The sequence below is a fragment of the Rhinoderma darwinii genome, chromosome 7, assembly GCF_050947455.1.
Source record: "Rhinoderma darwinii isolate aRhiDar2 chromosome 7, aRhiDar2.hap1, whole genome shotgun sequence".
NCBI classification, from domain to species: domain Eukaryota; kingdom Metazoa; phylum Chordata; class Amphibia; order Anura; family Rhinodermatidae; genus Rhinoderma; species Rhinoderma darwinii.
Window position 1 is genome coordinate 138,273,761 of NC_134693.1, and position 17,350 is coordinate 138,291,110.

Consider the following 17,350-nt stretch of genomic DNA (forward strand, 5'->3'; position numbering starts at 1 on the left):
GGAATAGCAGCCGAGCTGCCGTACTGCTCTTATTCAGTTCTGCAGCACAGGCGCTGCTAGTAAAAGAAGTAAACACGCCCCGATGTACGCACATAATACACGCCCACTTGGACTTTTACTTTAAACACACCCACTTGGACTTTTGCAAGCCTCATTTGCATAAATACAAAAATGGTCATAACTTGGCCAAAAATGCTCGTTTTAAAAAAATAAAAACGTTACTGTAATCTACATTGCAGCGCCGATCTGCTGCAATAGGAGATAGGGGTTGCAAAATCTGGTGACAGAGCCTCTTTAAGTCTTACACATTGGGAAAGTTATAGCAATACAGGAGCAGTTGCCCATAGCAAGCACAAAATTGCAGCTTTCATTTATAAACGGCCTCTGAAAAATGAGAGCTGGATTTTGATTGGTTGTTATGGACAACTGCTGCACTCTCCCTTTGCATTCGTTTTGATAAATCTCCCCCAACCTGTGGCTCAATGCTTTCCAATGGTGCAATAAGTGCCTGCAGTCACAATAAAGACATGGGGTTGGAGGGGTCGTCTAGCCGTAGCCCAAGAGTCACGTTTCATTGTTTAAGCAAACATATTAATGTAGAAACAAATCACTAAGGCCAGAATTATAATACCTTTTTTTTTTTAATACTCTCTTCATTCACCAAAATGCACCCATAAAAATAAAAGCAACAGGAGGGTGAAAAAGGAATCTGTTGACTAAAGGGAATATATAAATATTAATTTGTACAACTTTGTACAAAAAATGAAAAAACAAAAGCGAACATACATTCTTGCAATGTACACAAATAAATACCTGATATTATAATTTACAAAGTTCAAACACCTGACGTTGGGTCAGTTCTGTCCGCAGCTTGTTATAAAAGTAGTCAGTCTGTACAGGAGGACAGTGCGTGGGTGTAAAGTTGTCAGACTGACCGGGTTATGCTCTGGAGGTAGGTAGCATCACGGGAGAGATGACTTTTAAAGATTCAAATACTTTCCAGATACGGAGGCAGTCGTCTGCTAACGGGAAACATCCACCTTTAGACTGCAGAATAATATTTTTCACAGAAAATTTTGGCCCATTTCCATTGCGTCCAGGTGAATACAACAAAAGGAAGAATATGTTATACTGAATTTCCAAATCCTGAATGGGTTTAGTAAAAGGTTAAAGTTAGGAGCAGCTTTTATGGCACTTCCAAGAAAAGAGTTAAGTATGACAATATGCCGGGTTAAAGAGGAGCATAAAATCTAGTGCAAAATGAAATGCCACATTGGAGAATAATCCACAGACCGATAAACGGACCAGCATCATCTCCTGAATACCAGGTGACCGGCGTGAACGGAAGAGACAACTCCACCCGACCATCTGGCTCAAAATAACACTTTGATTTCCTGATCGAGCGCAGCTCCGGCTTATTCAAGGTCCTGCAGGTTTATTGTGCTTCCTGTAAACTGGGAATTATCTGAAGCTGCATCGTCTTCTGCTGACACGTGAGGTTCCTGGAAGAAAAGAAATTGATCTAAATATATAGGCAGATGAAAATACCTGCTGGGCGCAATCAACGCTCTACTTCTACATCTTAACCTCAAAATGTTATTACAAACTATGTCTTTGCTTAACTGGTTCACGACCACCCCCGGTAATTATACGGCAGGTGGTCGAAGTCTTTAAAACCCACGTCTACGGTGCGGCCTTTAGCTGGCTCCCTGAGCAATCAGGCAGCTGAATGTCGGGTGCCTGGCAGTCAGTGACGGCCGGGCACCCTGGAGAGAAGACAGAAGCGGTTCTCTTTTCTCTTATTGCTGTGTATAGAATAGAGGCAGCACCAGTGCCTCTAGTGGTCCCAGTGATCATGTGACTGGTGGCCTAACTAGACCAACCGAAACCCAAACAGTGTCAATAGTCACTATATGAGGGCTGATTTCCGCTGTAACTGGGACTGCTATGCAGCCCTAGTTATAGGGACAAAACATGGTATAAAAGAAAAAATGAAAATCCCCCAAAAGGTCTTTTCTGACCTCTGAGGGACAGACCATAATAATAAAAAAATAAAAGTAAAATAAAGTAAAAATGCCACAAAAAATACCCACCCAAAAAAACGCTCCCTCCGCCAATCATTGTCGTAACGATAGCCCTGACCCATTTACCCTAAAACCGTAAAACGTGACATATCGAAGTTTACGGTAGACAATGACGATCACAAATAAATGGTCTGTTTTAGGGTAAAAACTACATTATTACCAGAAAAAATTAGCTGAAAAGGCTCCAATGTATAAGCACACAGTGGAATGTCGCCCGTTGCAAGAAAAAAACAAAAATGTAACCTGGGGCCAGATGGTTACGCTGAACGTACTATGTGAATGCAGTGTGAACAGAGCCTGACAAATCAAATATACAGACCATCATACCTGCAGGATATGCACAGGCAAATCCACCGTAAGCTGCGTGTGTGCGGCTGGCGACTGGACACTCAACTGGAAAGGCAGGTCCCCATCCCCAGGAGGTTCATCCTTGTGAGAACACAGGCACATTAGATGACGCGAACAATATCAAATAAATCCTTTACAAAGTCACTGCGTGAAGAGAGATATCACTAGTATACATTTAAAGGGGTTCTCCACTATTGCCTGTCTGGTGGGCACATTAAGCTGCTGTTTCAGCTGCAGGAGCAAAAAGGGCAACAGTGGACAGACCCATAAAGTACATTAAGATTTTTGGGCTGAGATACACTAGGGGTGTGTACACTTACCTGAAGAAGTTGGATCTGTACATATTGTGCCCCAGTTGCTGGATCCCGTAATGTCAACCCACCATTAGGCAAAACACTGTTCCCAAAACGGTTGCCAGCAGGAGATACAGCTTGGTTTGGTTTTGTACCTTTATTTTTCCTCTGTGGAGAACTCCCTTTAAAAAAAAGAATAAAAAAAATATTAAATTCATTGATAAGCATTTTGCTACTAAGGCAGTCGTTTCATATGCCAGTGTTAAACTGCAGTACCTCGAAGAAATGCGCCAAATTTATTAAGAGGTGCACATCTGGGGAAGTCATAAAAACAGAAAATGAAATCTCTGCATTCTATGAGTAGGTGAAGATTTTCACTACAATTTACGCCATTTTCGGTCTTTGAAAACTATAAATATGTCGGAAACGTACTGGCCACGCAACTTCCCAGTAACACCACCCCTTTTTAAAAGTGGCGAGAGGAGTGAAAAGTTGCAAATTTTAGTGCAATTTGCAACGATTTCAGCAGGACCAGACAACTAATGTGTGTGGGGGTATCCCAACCCTCCCCCGATGGCAGAGGTCATGGAAAAGGAGAAGGCATGTTGGAATTCAATATACCCGATCCTTTGATCCTGCAGGTGATCATGCCCAAGCCGAGAGTTGATTGGGGAGTCGGGAGCAAAAGCTGCCGGCCGGCAGCTATTGTAAGTGTATGAGCAACTTTAGGGCGCAGGCACAATAATGATTGTAAATTATGTAGAAAATCATAGAAAATAGAACTGTGTAGTATTATCACTTACATGCGCCAGAAGCTTTTCTCACCTGAGCTGCCTGAACTCCCCTTCTTTTTGCTTTTAGCCAGTTGAATGGCTCTGTAGTCTGTCCTCGCCGAGCCCCCGCTCTCCTTAAAAAAAAAAAAAAAAAAAAGGAAAAAATTATTTGCAGCGTAAAGTGACTGTACAGGTGTAAAAAAACCAATGCTGCTTTCTTCCATAAACACTGCCACACGTGTTCACAGGTTGTATGTGGTATTGCAGCTCAACCCTATTCACAACAAGGCAGCTGAACTACAATAGCTGTGGACAGGCGTGGTGCTTTTTTTTGGAAGAAAGCTGCCATGTTTTTCTAAGCCTGCACAAACCCTTCAAGGCTTCGTTCACATCTGTGTCGGGCCTCGCTCATGGGTTCCGTCGGAGCTTTCGGTCAATGGAAACCTATAAACGGAACCCTGTCGACTGCGTTAATTCATTCCGTCAAAACGACAGAACCCTCACACAACGGTGACAAACCATTTGCACCGGATCGGTCACCATTGAAAGCAACGGTGATGCAAACGGAAACCTATGGTTTCTATTTGTCTCAGTCAGGGTTCAGTTCATGGGTTCCCGACAAAAAGCTCAGACGGAAGCCATGAACGGAGTCCTGACGCAGATGTGAAAAAGCCTAACACAGACAAGCAGTACCCGGACAATTAAAACAATTTAATTTGTAAATAACCCCAGACTAAAAAAATAAAAACATTAAATAAATATATTTATCTTTTTATAATCCAAACCCTGTTCTGACAGCTTTCTGTAAAGTCATCCTAACTCATATTTCTAACTTGTACCATGTCAACCATATCCATCTATTTTTCCCCCTTTTTAGGTCAATGCAGGACAGAATGCGACCTCAGGATGTTGTTCTCTTGCATTCGAGATGCTGATAGCACAATCTTCATATTTATAAAAGTTATCTAAGGACTGGCTTACCAATATGGAGTTTCCAGCTACTGGGCTATAGTCCATGTCCTTCTGAGAGCTGTAGTTGCCCGTTTGCGGGAACACAAACTGCGTCACCACTTTGCTCCCCTCCTGTTGGCTCACGACCTCTGAAGCCGGCATAAGACTTCTGTCGGCTTTAGTCTGTGTTAACAATTCCGGCATTGAGCTGCTTGTCCCCAGTGTAACTGAAGGAGTTAAAGTTGTGGAATCAATAGTAAGGTTATTTGTGGATGTAAGTGCATGAAGATCCTGGTTGGAGCCTCTCATTGATAACGATGCCAGGGAGCCCAGAGCCTCAGCATTTACTGTCTGTACATCGTCCAGCTGCAGGCTGCCTTGCTGAAGAATGGACGCTGCCGCTGCTGCTCCCAGCAGGAGGGAGCTCTCCAGGCTGCTGTTCGTATCACTGTTGGACACCAACACCAAGGGGTCGACAGGATGTACCAGAGAGTTATTGTTGGCGGACAGGTTACCCCCTAATGTGGATCTTACAGAAGACACATCAATGGTCAGTATTCCAGAGTTAACAAGGGTCAGGTCAGCAGATATTCCTGACCCGTTCGAGCTCACGTTGGTGAAAAGAGAGGAGAGGTCCAGGTTACTTAAGTCACTCTGTCCTGAGCTCGTCAGTTCGCTACTAGGAGTGAGGGAACTTGCAGCTTCAAGGTCTAGAAGACAAGACAGGAAACAATATTAGGGCCTGTTCACATCACCGTTCGCTTTCCGTTCCGGGGTTCCGTCGGAGGTTTCCGTCGTGTGAATCCCGCAACGGAAAGTGAAACCACAGCTTCCGTTTCAGTCACCGTTGATATCAATGGTGACGGAAACATCGCTAATGGTTTCCGTTTGTCACCATTCCGGCAGGTTTCCGGTTTTCCGACGGAATCAATAGCGCAGTCGACTCCGCTATTGATTCAGTCATTAAAAAGGAAACATGCCTAGTCTGGTACAATGTATGACAGGAAATAAACCTACCGTGGCCGTGTTGTTTAACCATGTGGGATTTCAGGCTTTGCTTTGAAGTAAATATCTTGCTGCAGTTGGACACAGAACAGCGCGTCTTTGAGGCGTCCACATCTTGAAGGTGCTTCTTCGAGTGGATGTACAGGCTGCTACGGGCTGAGAACTTGGCTCCACAGCCTGGCAGAGAACGAGAGGTTAACAAAAAATAAAAACAGATGAGCTTAAAAGACCGGACAAGCCACGTACTTCATCCTTAACCGGCTCAGGACCGCGCTATTTTGATCCTTCAGGACCAGACACTGTTTAGCCCTTTTTAGCACTCGTTAGTTAAATGGCTATAACTTTTTTAGTTGTTGGGCTAGCGACGTGATTTTTGCCATGTTTTTTCCATAGACAATGCAGGTTTCTTTTTTATATATATCCTTTTTGCGATTTTAGAATTTTTAGGCTTAAAGTTTGAAAATAATAGTAAAAAAAATAAGCTTTTTTACATTTTAGCTATTTTTTTCTGGTAATAACATAGTTTTACTCTAAAATAGACCTTTTATATGTGATCGTCCTTGTCTACCGTAAATTTTAACATATTACATGTCTGTATTAGGGTAATTGGCTCAGGGCTAGCGTTATGACAATGATTGAGGGGGGAACGTTTTCTTTGGGGTGGGTATTTTATGTGTATTATAATCAATATTTTTTGCACTTTACTTTTATTTTTTTATTATTATGGTCTGTCCCTCAAAGGTCAGAAAAGACCTTTGGAAAACATTATATTTTTTTTCTTTCTTTTACACCGTGTTTTTCCACTGTAACTGGGGAAATCAGCCCTCTCATAGTGACTATTGTCGCTAATAGGGCTGTGCTGGGTCTAGTAAGACCCAGCAGCAGTCTGTCACTAATGGCATCCCAGAGATCAGGTGACCAGTGACATGACCACCGGGACCAATAGAGACAGCGGTGCTGCCTCTATTCATATACACAGCGCTCATTGAGATCAGAGAAGACAGAAGCACTGACTAACAGAGACCCCGACATTGGGCTGCCCAATCGCTCGGGCAGCAAGCTAAAACCCGCGCCGTAAATAGTCTATGGCGCAGGTTTTAAGGACCCTGACCGCTGGCCGTAAGTATACAGCCAGTGGTCGGGAACCGGTTAATATTACAGATATTATCATCCAGGGACTTAAAAGTGCCTGACCATATCTTCTACAAACACTAAATATCGTGTCTTCACAACCCAGCCACAAACATGTGACTAATGAAATGAGACTCACCCTCTACAGGGCACTCGAAGGGTTTGGTGCCCAGGTGAGTAATTTTGTGACCTTTTAAGTGCTCCGCTCTTGTAAAAGATTTTCCACAGCCTTCTACTGGGCACGGATAACGCCGATCATCCTCATGTTTCCTGGAAGCAAACAATGTAAGCAACATGAGTATAAATGATATGATATTACATAGTAACAATTATTATTAGCAGCACGTATACTTATTGCATTTATTAAAGCAGGTCTAGAGATTACGGTTTATATGTTATATATAGATATATAATGACATTCGTCACAGGCGGCTGTTCTGGGTCTGGAATGATCCAGCAGCTTTCCCTCTACACTTGGTGCCCAGTGATCAGTTATTATATACACTCATTAAGTAATGTATACACAATTTATATGGCAATTTCTAGGTTAATTTGTAAAGACCCTTTATTATAAATCCATACATAGCATACTCACTAATTCTATGCAATAGTTACTTCTATATGTGCAAACATAGGATACAGCAAGCAATGAATGTCAAGTAAAAACTAGATTTTTTCACATAAAATAACCCATAGCCAATTCCTAACATTAAAGGGATTCTCCATCTTTGGTCACTTTCAAGGGTAAGTAACCTGGAAATCTTACATACACGCACGGGTACGTCTGTATCAGAACGTGTGTAAGGGTCAGTTCACACGTTGCATAAATATTGCGGTTTTTCCGCAATGGAATTCGTAAAGAAAAAAACAGTAGCAGCAAAGTGGACGAGAAAAAACACATCTCATCCACACGCTGCGTAAATACTGAGCGGAAAAAACCTTCAGAAATGGACCTGCGGTGCGGAATTTTATTCCGCAGCACGTCAATTGTATTTGCGTAAACGCTGCTTATGGGTTGCGGGTTTTCCCTATTGAATTCAATGGGGAGGTAAATCCCGCAACAAAAATACGTTTTACGTTTTTTGCGGCGGGTTCGCAGCGATTCTGCGGCAAAAACGCAACTCAGAAAAAAAAAAAAACGCAAACTTACCCAGAAGTCTGTGTACCTCCCTCCAGCGCGGCCTCATGGGATGATTTTTCATCCCATGCGACCTCTGCAGCTTATCACAGGCTGTAGCGAAGGTCACATGGGATGAAACATCATCCCAGCAGGCCTGCCTGGATGACGTCAGAGGGCCGGACTCCTGGGATGACGCTTCATCCCATGTGACCACGGCTGCAACCAATCACCGGCTGTAGCGGTCTCCTGGGATGAGGCGTCAGGCCGGCTAATTGCTGCAGTTTTCCACAGCGGACATTCCGGGCGAAAAACTGCAACATAGTTAGGTGTGTTTTTCTTCCAAAAATTCCCTGGAACGCAAAGGGCGGATACACTGCATGTATTTACGCAGCATATCCGCCCCGAATGAACCTAATTTAGCATTGTGGATATTTTTTTCAGCACTGCTACATATCCTTTACTTCTGTGTGGATGCATTTTTTAAGAGACCAAATGTGGAGAAAGCAATTGAAAAGGTAGGGAACCCCTTTAACACTACATGCAAAAATTTAAAAGCTCAAACTACCGTGAACGTATCACAGAAAACATTCATATCTGCGCTTCGTGACAGCGAGACACGGCAGGTACAAGATACCTTTTATGTCTTAGGAGCTTGGACATGCTGGTGAAGGACGAACTGCAGCTTTCAAAGTCACAAATAAAAGGTCTTTCACCTGAAACAAGCAAAACCAATTAGATCAGGAAGTCAATGACATGGAACACGGATACAACCGTAGTGTGAAAGATAATAAAAGGTAAACTGACTAAATTCGGTAAGAAACAAAATTACCGAAAAAAATGGAGTACTGCGTATCTAAAAAAAAAAAAAAAAAAAAAAAAAAAAAAAGTGATAACACACTACAAGTAAAACCCCACTGATTTAAAGGGTCCTCGCTATACGCTAAGCAATGCTTCTCTTTGCTGATTGGCTAAGTATGACATGCCTGGCACACCGACACTCCTACATGATCCCTATCAGCCAATCAGAAGAGGGACGAGTTGCTTAGCATATAGTGTGGTATAATATAACAAGCAGTCAGCCTGTTATAGGAACGCCTGGGTTTGCAGTCACTGCAGGCTGCTGTAAATAAACAGCCTACAATCCGCCGATATCTGCAAGGCAATAACAAGAAATCTAATATTTCCAACATCCTGCTGAATGTCCCTGTGGCTAAACGGGAGCGATTGCAATAACAATAGATGTAAGAATGGCCTTTATGGCAATATATCAGAACTTCAAGGGTGACACATCATGAACACTTTTGCAGATGCCCTTATACATACAGAGCGGTTTTTTAGAAATGACGACAAACCTGTATGACTGCGCAGATGTATTTTCAGCCGGCACGCCTTATCATATTGCTTATTGCAGCCGGGGAAAGAGCAGATGAACTGTTCCTGCTCACGTACATGCGCTCTGTGATGGGAGAATAACGCAGTCACTGTAATAAAACTCTTGTCGCAACCTACAAAGAACAAAAGTGTTCAGTCTCAAAAATGGAAACTGTTCAGGACAGAATCCTCATGACCAGACAACATCACATTTCTACATGGCCGGATTTGTATCTGCCACATGGGGAGAATGCAGCTACTATGCAGACCTATGTGTATCCATGGTTACAGACTACAAGAACACTGTGTATGTAGTCAGACCCTTCAGTCATACAGCCATTTGTCCCCTTCTTCCTGCCATCATAGTCAGTAAGTTGGCAGTAACACTGTGTCTGAATGTAAATTCCCCTCTCACAGCAAGGCACATCAGAACGGAATAACACGGCTAGTGAATTCAGGGCTGTGAAAATTTGTTGCACTAACAAATACCTACAACTCTTGTCCACTGCCCATGGTCCTGTAATAGGCTCATTAACTGACAGGTCAATGCTGTGATGCCCCAATTTAAAGGAAAACTCAAACTTCTATTTCAGAATCAGTACAGGATAGGTAATGTATGTACACAGTGACTGCACCAGCAGAATAGTGAGTGCAGCTCTGGAGGTTCAGTGACAGTGGGTTCTGTGTCACCTGTAAACTTCGTAACTTAGATGTGATAGTTTACAGGTGAATCCCGTGTGTCACCCGCTGTCACTGAACCTGTCAGGTCCGCGGGACTGACTGATTCAGTGAATAGCGCTAGATACAGCTGCCCTGTATAGAGAATAGAGCAGCTGTATCTTAAAAAGTAAAGATAATTTTTAATAAAATGTATTTACAGAAGTTTATTAACACACACTAATACACATTTTTATTTATAAAAAACAACTTTCAAACAATTACAGCCTTTAAAGGAGTTGTGACACCACACACATTTATGTTTCCAGATTGCAATCCTGTCGGCCGCGTCACCAGATGGGACAGGGATCAGAGGTGGGACCCGCATCTATAAGACATTTATGGCATATTCTGTGGATATACCATAAATGTGTGCGGTGACAACCCCTTTAACCCTCTAAGAACCAAAACTATTTCTTGATTTTTCCTCTTTGCACCCCGACGCTCATAACTTATTTTTTGCTCTACACTGTTCTTTTGTGGGACGAGTTGTACTTTACGAAGGAGCCATTTTCTTGGCCTATTTATATAATCTTTTAGTTTATATTAGTTTCTATTTCAGCAAAAATTCTGAAGAAAAGAAGTTCCGCTGCAGTTTTTATTTATATTTACAGCCTGCACCGATCATAAATGACGCCGTGAATTTGTGGTGCAGGTTTTTACGGTTGTGAAAATACTAAATATGTGTCTATTATTTTATGTTTTGGGAATTTTAATAAAGTTTATTTATTGTAAAAACGCGGATTTGTGTATATTTTTTTAAACTTTTTTTTTAATTACTATTTTTATATCCCAGAGAGACATTTTTAAATTGAATGCACCGGCGTATATCTATATACTGATAGTATACAGGCAGTTGTTAGGGTATACTTATGTATGCCCTAACAAAAAATATAATCAGACAGCCCTGGGATGTCCGCCCATAGACGGTAGGTTCCTTGCTCGAGTCACAGGGAATCAATGGGGGGGTCCCCCCAACACACTTTCCTTTCAAATACCGTGATCAACACGGCATTCAAGGGATTAACTTTGGAAATCGGAGTTTCCTCTGATCTCCGTGGTTTCAGCCGGGCTGCAGCTGTTGTCCCACTCCTGATCGCAGGGCACACTGGTAAGTACACTTCTCATGATGTGGAACTGTCCTGCCGCTTATGATAAGCGTACATGTCATAGGTCGGTAACCAGTTGAAGAGTTTCCCCAGTCTTACGTAAATAAATCTAACTAAATAAAATCTGCACCTTGCTAACATTTTGTGCTTCATTCAATCCCCATTTCCAAGATCACTACAATCCTTGCTTACACCAAGAGGCTGAAGAACCATAACTAAAGCCCTGTTCAGTTTTTTGGTGCGCTTTTTGACGCGGAAACCGCACCAAAAAAGTCCAAAAACGGCTCTCATTGATTTCAATGGGAGGCAGACGCGCCCTTTCTTCAGGTGTTTCCGTCTCTGACCTCCCATTTACATAAATGGAAGGCAGTAAAAGCGGTTTTCAAAGCATTTTTTGCCCGGGGCGCTCAATAGCCGTAGCCAAAAAACCGCTGCAAATATTCTGCCGGCAGGTCAAAATCTGCAAGCAAAAAAAAATTAGTGTGAACAGGGCCTAGGGCCTCCTGCACACGGCCGTAGATGTGTGCACGGTGCGTGATTACAGCAAGGACGGGCCGCGGAGTGTCATCCGCGGGCCGTTCGCAATCACGGATCGTGCACACAAGATATGCATTAATTTCAATGAGCCCGGACCGCAAATGTCTGGGCAATGTAGACCATAGAAACCACGGTTGTGTGAACTGGCCCATAGGATAGCATGTGTTCTATACTATCCGCAATTGCGGCTAGTATACAGCAGCAAAACTACGGTCGTGTGCGTACAATTGTATCCAGTGTAGACAATCCTCTGTGAGGTAAACGCATCAGCAGCACAAATCACTTTACTGTCCTGATTTGTTACATTTTAGGCTTCGTTCACATCGGCCCTAGGGTCCCGTTCTGTCTGAGCTTTCTGTCGGAACGGGACCCTGACTGACAAGAACGGAAACCAAAGGTGTCCGTCACCATTGATTTCAATGGCGACGGATCCGATGCCAATGGTTTCAGTTGTGCAAGGGTTCCGTCGTTTTGACAGAATCAATAGAGCAGTCGACTACGCTATTCATCCTGCCAAAACGACGCAACACTTGCACAACGGAGACAAACGGAAACCATTGGCACCGGATCCATTACCATTGAAATCACTGGTAACGGACACCTTTGGTTTCCGTTTGTGTCAGTCAGGGTCCCGTTCCGACGGAAAGGGACCCTAGGGCAGACGTGAACGAAGCCTTACCTGCACTGATACATTGTATCAGTCTGGAGTCCAGGCTGTTTAGCTCACAGAAGATTGTTCAGACTGGATACAATTGTAACAAACCCTCAGCTGTGAGAAGTATTTAGTCTGGATGGATTTTCAGCCTTAATGAAATCTCAGCAAGCAGAGATCTTGAAAATGTTTCGAGTTTAATACACAATGTACATTAGAAAGTTGCAGAACTTTTCATTATAAAACCCACACGGCCCTGGTTTCTGCTGACAGGAGGTGTAGTCGGACCGCCGCGCGCCACCACACGTACATTACTAAAGAGAACAAATATCTGATAATCGCATCCGGCGTTGGGCATTTGGTTATAAATAGATAATGGACATTGGAACCTTTATTAATCATCCGGTTGCTTAGTTACTGTATTTTGCCACTTTGTACCAATCAGCGAGATAAAAATTGCGCCACCACGACCGCCGCGGGTGTAACTCCTCGCTTTGTTTGATTCATCGCCTTACTCCGACACCATTACTTCAAGGCTTTGTGTAGAAATATAACCCCATGTGATCCATCGGTGACGGACACGTACCATTAAATTCGCACTTGTACGGCCTTTCGGGCTCAAAGTGCGTCCTCCTGTGCGCGCTCAGTTTGGTGGCGGTCGGGAAAGCCTCGCCGCAGGCGTCACAGCGGAACAGGTTCTCCTGCTCGTGGGCTTTCAGGTGGGCTTTGAGGTTGTAGACGGTGGTGAAGCTCTTCCCGCAGCCCGGGGCGTCGCAGGAGAAGGGGCGCTGCTTATCATGTGACTGCAGATGGCGCTTCAGCTTATACAGGGTGGTGAAGGACCAGCCGCAGTTCTCCACATGGCACTTATACGGGCGCTGCTCCTCCGTGTGGCTCAGTAAATGGACCTTTAGTTGCTGTTTACGGTCGAACGCCTTGGCGCAACCCGGTTCCGGGCAGCGGAACACCAGCAGCACCCCCTTCCGGGCGAGATCCAGGGCCTCCCCCAAATTCACCTGCAGCTCTCCAATGTCCCCCACCAGGAAGCCGGCCACCTGCTCATCCACAGGCTCCATGTCCACGTCCTCCAGGCTCCCGGAGAAGCTGTGCTGAGCTCCGGAGCTGCTGCTGCCGGGCTCCCCCTGCGGTGACAACTCTGAGGCCCAGTTCTGCTGTGGTGTAGCCGGCGCGCTAACACTCCCAGTCCGAGGCTGCGGCCTAGCACAGCTCTCCGTAATTTCTCTACCTCCTCCTCCCAGGGTGAGCAGGCCATTCTCCAGCCGCAAAGTCACGTAACCGGGGAGAGCTAACTCCGAAGACGGACTAGGCCTCGGTGGCGGAGGAGGAAGTGGCGGAGGTCCCGCGGCCTGGTAGCTATTCGGGGCCACAGACCCCAGGTTGACCACCATGTAGATGGGACGTCCATTTGCAACGTCTTTATGGAGCCCGGACTTCTCTTCGTCGTCCTCAACGGCCTCAGCCAGCGCCTCTCCCTCAGGGAGCCCGGAGCCGCCATCTTGCTGCCGATGCCCCGTCAGCCCCTGGATTTCCATCTTGGTATCCCTGTAGCATGTAGTCCAAGCGGAGAGAGACGGCAAAGGACGAATTACAGAGTGCGTTGTCCTCAGAAAACGTATCCATCCGCCGACTATGATGTTGCTTAGCAACGGATAGCCAGGACTATTTTTTTCCTTATGACAGGGCTCAGTAGAGTGTAGCACTGGGCAGGACAAGGGGGCACATACTTAGTCAAAGATATATATATATATATATATATATATATATATATATATATATATATTTTACCACCCTAAGGGTATGTTCACACGCAAAACAAAGCTGTAAAACATGGAGCGGTTTTCAAGGGACGTTTTTTGCGTCCATTTTTAGAGCTGTTTTTCTATTGACACAATGAAAAACAGCTCAAGAAGTGACATGCACTTCTTTTGTACGGGGTGTTTTTTTACATGCGGTTTTTACAAACATCCATATGAAAGAAACGCCCTGTGATAACGAAACGCCGTTTTTCCCATTGAAATCAACGGGCAGATGTTTTGAGGCTTTCAGCTTCAGTGTTTTTTTTTGGGGCGTTTACGGCCCGAAACACGGCTGAAAATAAGCCATGTGAACATAGCCTTAATGGGATTGTTCGGGTTTAGAAAACAATAAGTACACTGTAGATGTATTAAAATAAATGACAAACCTTTCCGACTCCTTGATCCCACGCCGCTCTTTGTTTACACCGCTGCAGCAGTGACGTGTCGTCTCGACATGAGACTCATTACAACCAATCACCGGCCGCAGCGGCGACATTACCACTTCACTGACGTTTTTGAAACGCAGCCAGTGATTGGGGACCGGGGACACAACAGTGTAAAGCACCACGTTATTTAACATCCCCCCCTTTAGGCTATGTTCACACTGAGTATTTTGGGGGAGGAATATCTGCCTCAAAATTCCGTTTGGAACTTTGAGGCAGATATTCCTCTCCCTGCACGCCGATTTTCGCACCGTTTTTCGCCCGCAGCCATTGAGCGCCGCGGGCATAAAACAGCGAGAAATACGCTTTCTCCTGCCTCCCATTGAAGTCAATGGGAGGTCAGAGGTGGAAGCGCCCGAAGATAGGGCATGTCGCTTCTTTTTCCCACGAGGCAGTTTTACTGCTCGCGGGAAAAAGACGCCGACACCTCCCATTGAAATCAATGGGAGGCGTTCTCGGGCCGTTTTTGCCGAGTTTTGCGACGCGGTTTCCGCGTCAAAAAACTCGCCGAAATACCCCGTGTGAACATAGCCTTAAGGTCAAAGATAAACCCCCCCAATATGACACGTTCCCACTTGTGAAACCTGATGGATATTTGGGACGATACAAAGATGGGAAATATCGAGTATTTGCAGCGTCCCGTACAGGGGGTGTCGGTCTGAAGACACCTGAGGAACCCCGGGGCACTGGTGGACGGGGAGGACAGATACAATTGTATGTGGCGATTGCTGGCACCAAGAGACCCAGACACATACCCCCGGTGCCAGCAGCGCCACTGGTCCCAGATGTACTTTTCTTGAAAATAAGAAAATGCTGCAATTGCAGTTCCCACTAATAACTTAGAGGGTTTTCCTATATCGGACATTCATCGGATATTCCAGAAATGTCTGATGGACCCTCATCTATCTCTAGAACGAGACCTCCCAACCCCCGCCAGGTTTTCTGAAAACAGTCAATCACATTTTTGCCAGAGAGTTTCCGTCTTCCCATAGACGTGAACGGGAGATCCTGTGGATACGCCATAAATGTCCGCAACATGAAAACCCCTTTAAGACCTTTTTATATAAAAGGTTTACTTTTTTTGGACCAATGAACCAATTTCGATTTGAGAAACCTACGAGCACCTGACATTTTCCATCAGTACAATCATTGGGGGGGGGATTCCCGACAAGCAGCGTCATCGCTGCCTCGCACTACCCAAGTATCTGCATTGTAACTATCGCCACCAGCTACATTTACCAATAACCCTGCCGACAATTATTTTTATGCGTGCACAATCTATTCAGATCAACGATATACCACAGTGTACTGATCATTTGTGTGTAGATTAGATTGTAAGCTCCTAGGCCCAAGGATCGGCTACTATCTGCGTACAGAGCTGCCGAACAGGTCACCGCTGTAGAAATACAATGCAAGTGACATCACTGGATCCAGCGCCGGTGACATATTCTGTTACTAGGCAGCGGCCACAGCCCGGGGACTCCGCACTACAGTCTGTCACACTTATTTGCAATGCATTTTGGGAATTGTAGTATTGCCAAACACAGGACAGGTACGGTGGGAGTTGTAGTTTGACAACAGATGTTGAGCCAACAATATTTTTTTATAATCCGTTGTACTTCCTACCAGACACTAGGGGGCACAACTGTCCCGTTCCAGGGTCTACAGTATAGAAGGGCACACAGGGGCAGCGCTCCAGATTCTGTATGTCAGTCTTTAGGGGAAGGGTGTAGCGCAGAATCTTTCCAAAGTCTCGTCAATGATTGCAGTTCTCACAACACCCATAATTAAAACCATAAACCTGGCTCCTCCGTGCAGTGATCTAAACCGATCCAGTCGCCCCATGGACAAAGTTTTCTGTAAATTCTCTACTTGCAATGATAAAATGAAATTTTACACGCACTCACAGTATAACCCTCAGGGTATGTTCACCCGGCCTATTTTCAGACGTAATTCGGGCGTTTTACGCCTAGAATTACGACTGAAAAGACGGCTCCAATACGTCTACAAACATCTGCCCATTGCTTGCAATGGGTTTTACGATGTTCTGTTCAGACGAGGTGTAATTTTACGCGTCGCTGTCAAAAGATGGCGCGCACAATAACGCCCACGTCAAAGAAGTGCAGGACACTTCTTGGGGTGTTTTGGGAGCAGTTTTTTATTGATCCATTCAAAACAGCTCCAATTACGTACGTAATAGACGCCACGAAAAACGCGAGTACATGCAAAAACGGCTGAAAACAGCTCCGTAACTTCAGACGTAAATTTGTTAAGCCGTGTGAACATGCCCTTACAGCAAACGTTCCCTTAAAGAGGCTCTGTCACCAGATTTTGAAACCCCTATCTGCTATTGCAGCAGATCGGCGCTGCAATGTAGATTACAGTAACGTTTTTATTTTTTAAAAACGAGCATTTTTGGCCAAGTTATGACCATTTTTGTAGTTATGCAAATGAACTTTTAATTTTCAACACGCCCAGATGTACTTTTGCAAGCCTCATTTGCATAACTACAAAAATGGTCATAACTTGGCCAAAAATGCTCGTTTTTAAAAAATAAAAACGTTACTGTAATCTACATTGCAGCGCCGATCTGCTGCAATAGCAGATAGGGGTTGCAAAATCTGGTGACAGAGCCTCTTTAAGGCTGGGTTCACACAACCATGTTACGTCCGTAATGTACAGAACGTATTTCGGCCGGAAGACCAGGACCGAACACAGTGCAGGGAGCCGGGCTCCTAGCATCATAGTTATGTACGACGCTAGGAGTCCCTGCCTCTGCGTGGAACTTCTGTCCCGTACTGAAAACATGATTAGAGTACGGGACAGTTGTCCCGCAGCGAGGCAGGGACTCCTAGCGTCGTACATCACTATGATGCTAGGAGCCAGGCTCCCTGCAGTGTGTTCGGTCCTGGTCTTCCCGCCGAAATACGTTCCGTACATTACGGACGTAACATGGTCGTGTGAACCCAGCCTTACAATCAGGAGCTGAAAATTTAGGA

At 44.7% G+C, this 17,350-nt stretch overlaps 1 protein-coding gene across 1 annotated transcript; it reads right to left on the reverse strand.

Annotated features, from left to right (window-relative positions):
- Positions 1 to 621: 621 nt before the first annotated feature.
- On the reverse strand, positions 622 to 13,699 carry ZXDC (ZXD family zinc finger C). The gene is made up of 10 exons (XM_075831810.1): positions 12,678 to 13,699; positions 9,058 to 9,210; positions 8,340 to 8,418; positions 6,725 to 6,855; positions 5,467 to 5,631; positions 4,480 to 5,159; positions 3,551 to 3,632; positions 2,753 to 2,907; positions 2,412 to 2,513; positions 622 to 1,502 (listed from the first exon to the last, which is right to left on the reverse strand). Exons 1-10 carry the CDS (start codon positions 13,642 to 13,644, stop codon positions 1,416 to 1,418), a joined length of 2,601 nt encoding a protein of 866 aa, XP_075687925.1. The 5' UTR covers positions 13,645 to 13,699; the 3' UTR covers positions 622 to 1,415.
- Positions 13,700 to 17,350: the final 3,651 nt, after the last annotated feature.

Coding starts and splice junctions, on each gene's coding strand:
- ZXDC (XM_075831810.1), bottom strand. CDS start 13,644: ATGGAAATCCAGGGGCTGACGGGGCATCGGCAGCAAGATGGCGGCTCC. Junction 5,632..6,724: donor CTTCGAGTGCCCTGTAGAGG/GTGAGTCTCATT, acceptor GTTCTCTGCCAG/GCTGTGGAGCCAAGTTCTCA. Junction 2,908..3,550: donor GGGGAGTTCAGGCAGCTCAG/GTGAGAAAAGCT, acceptor TTTTTTTTAAAG/GGAGTTCTCCACAGAGGAAA.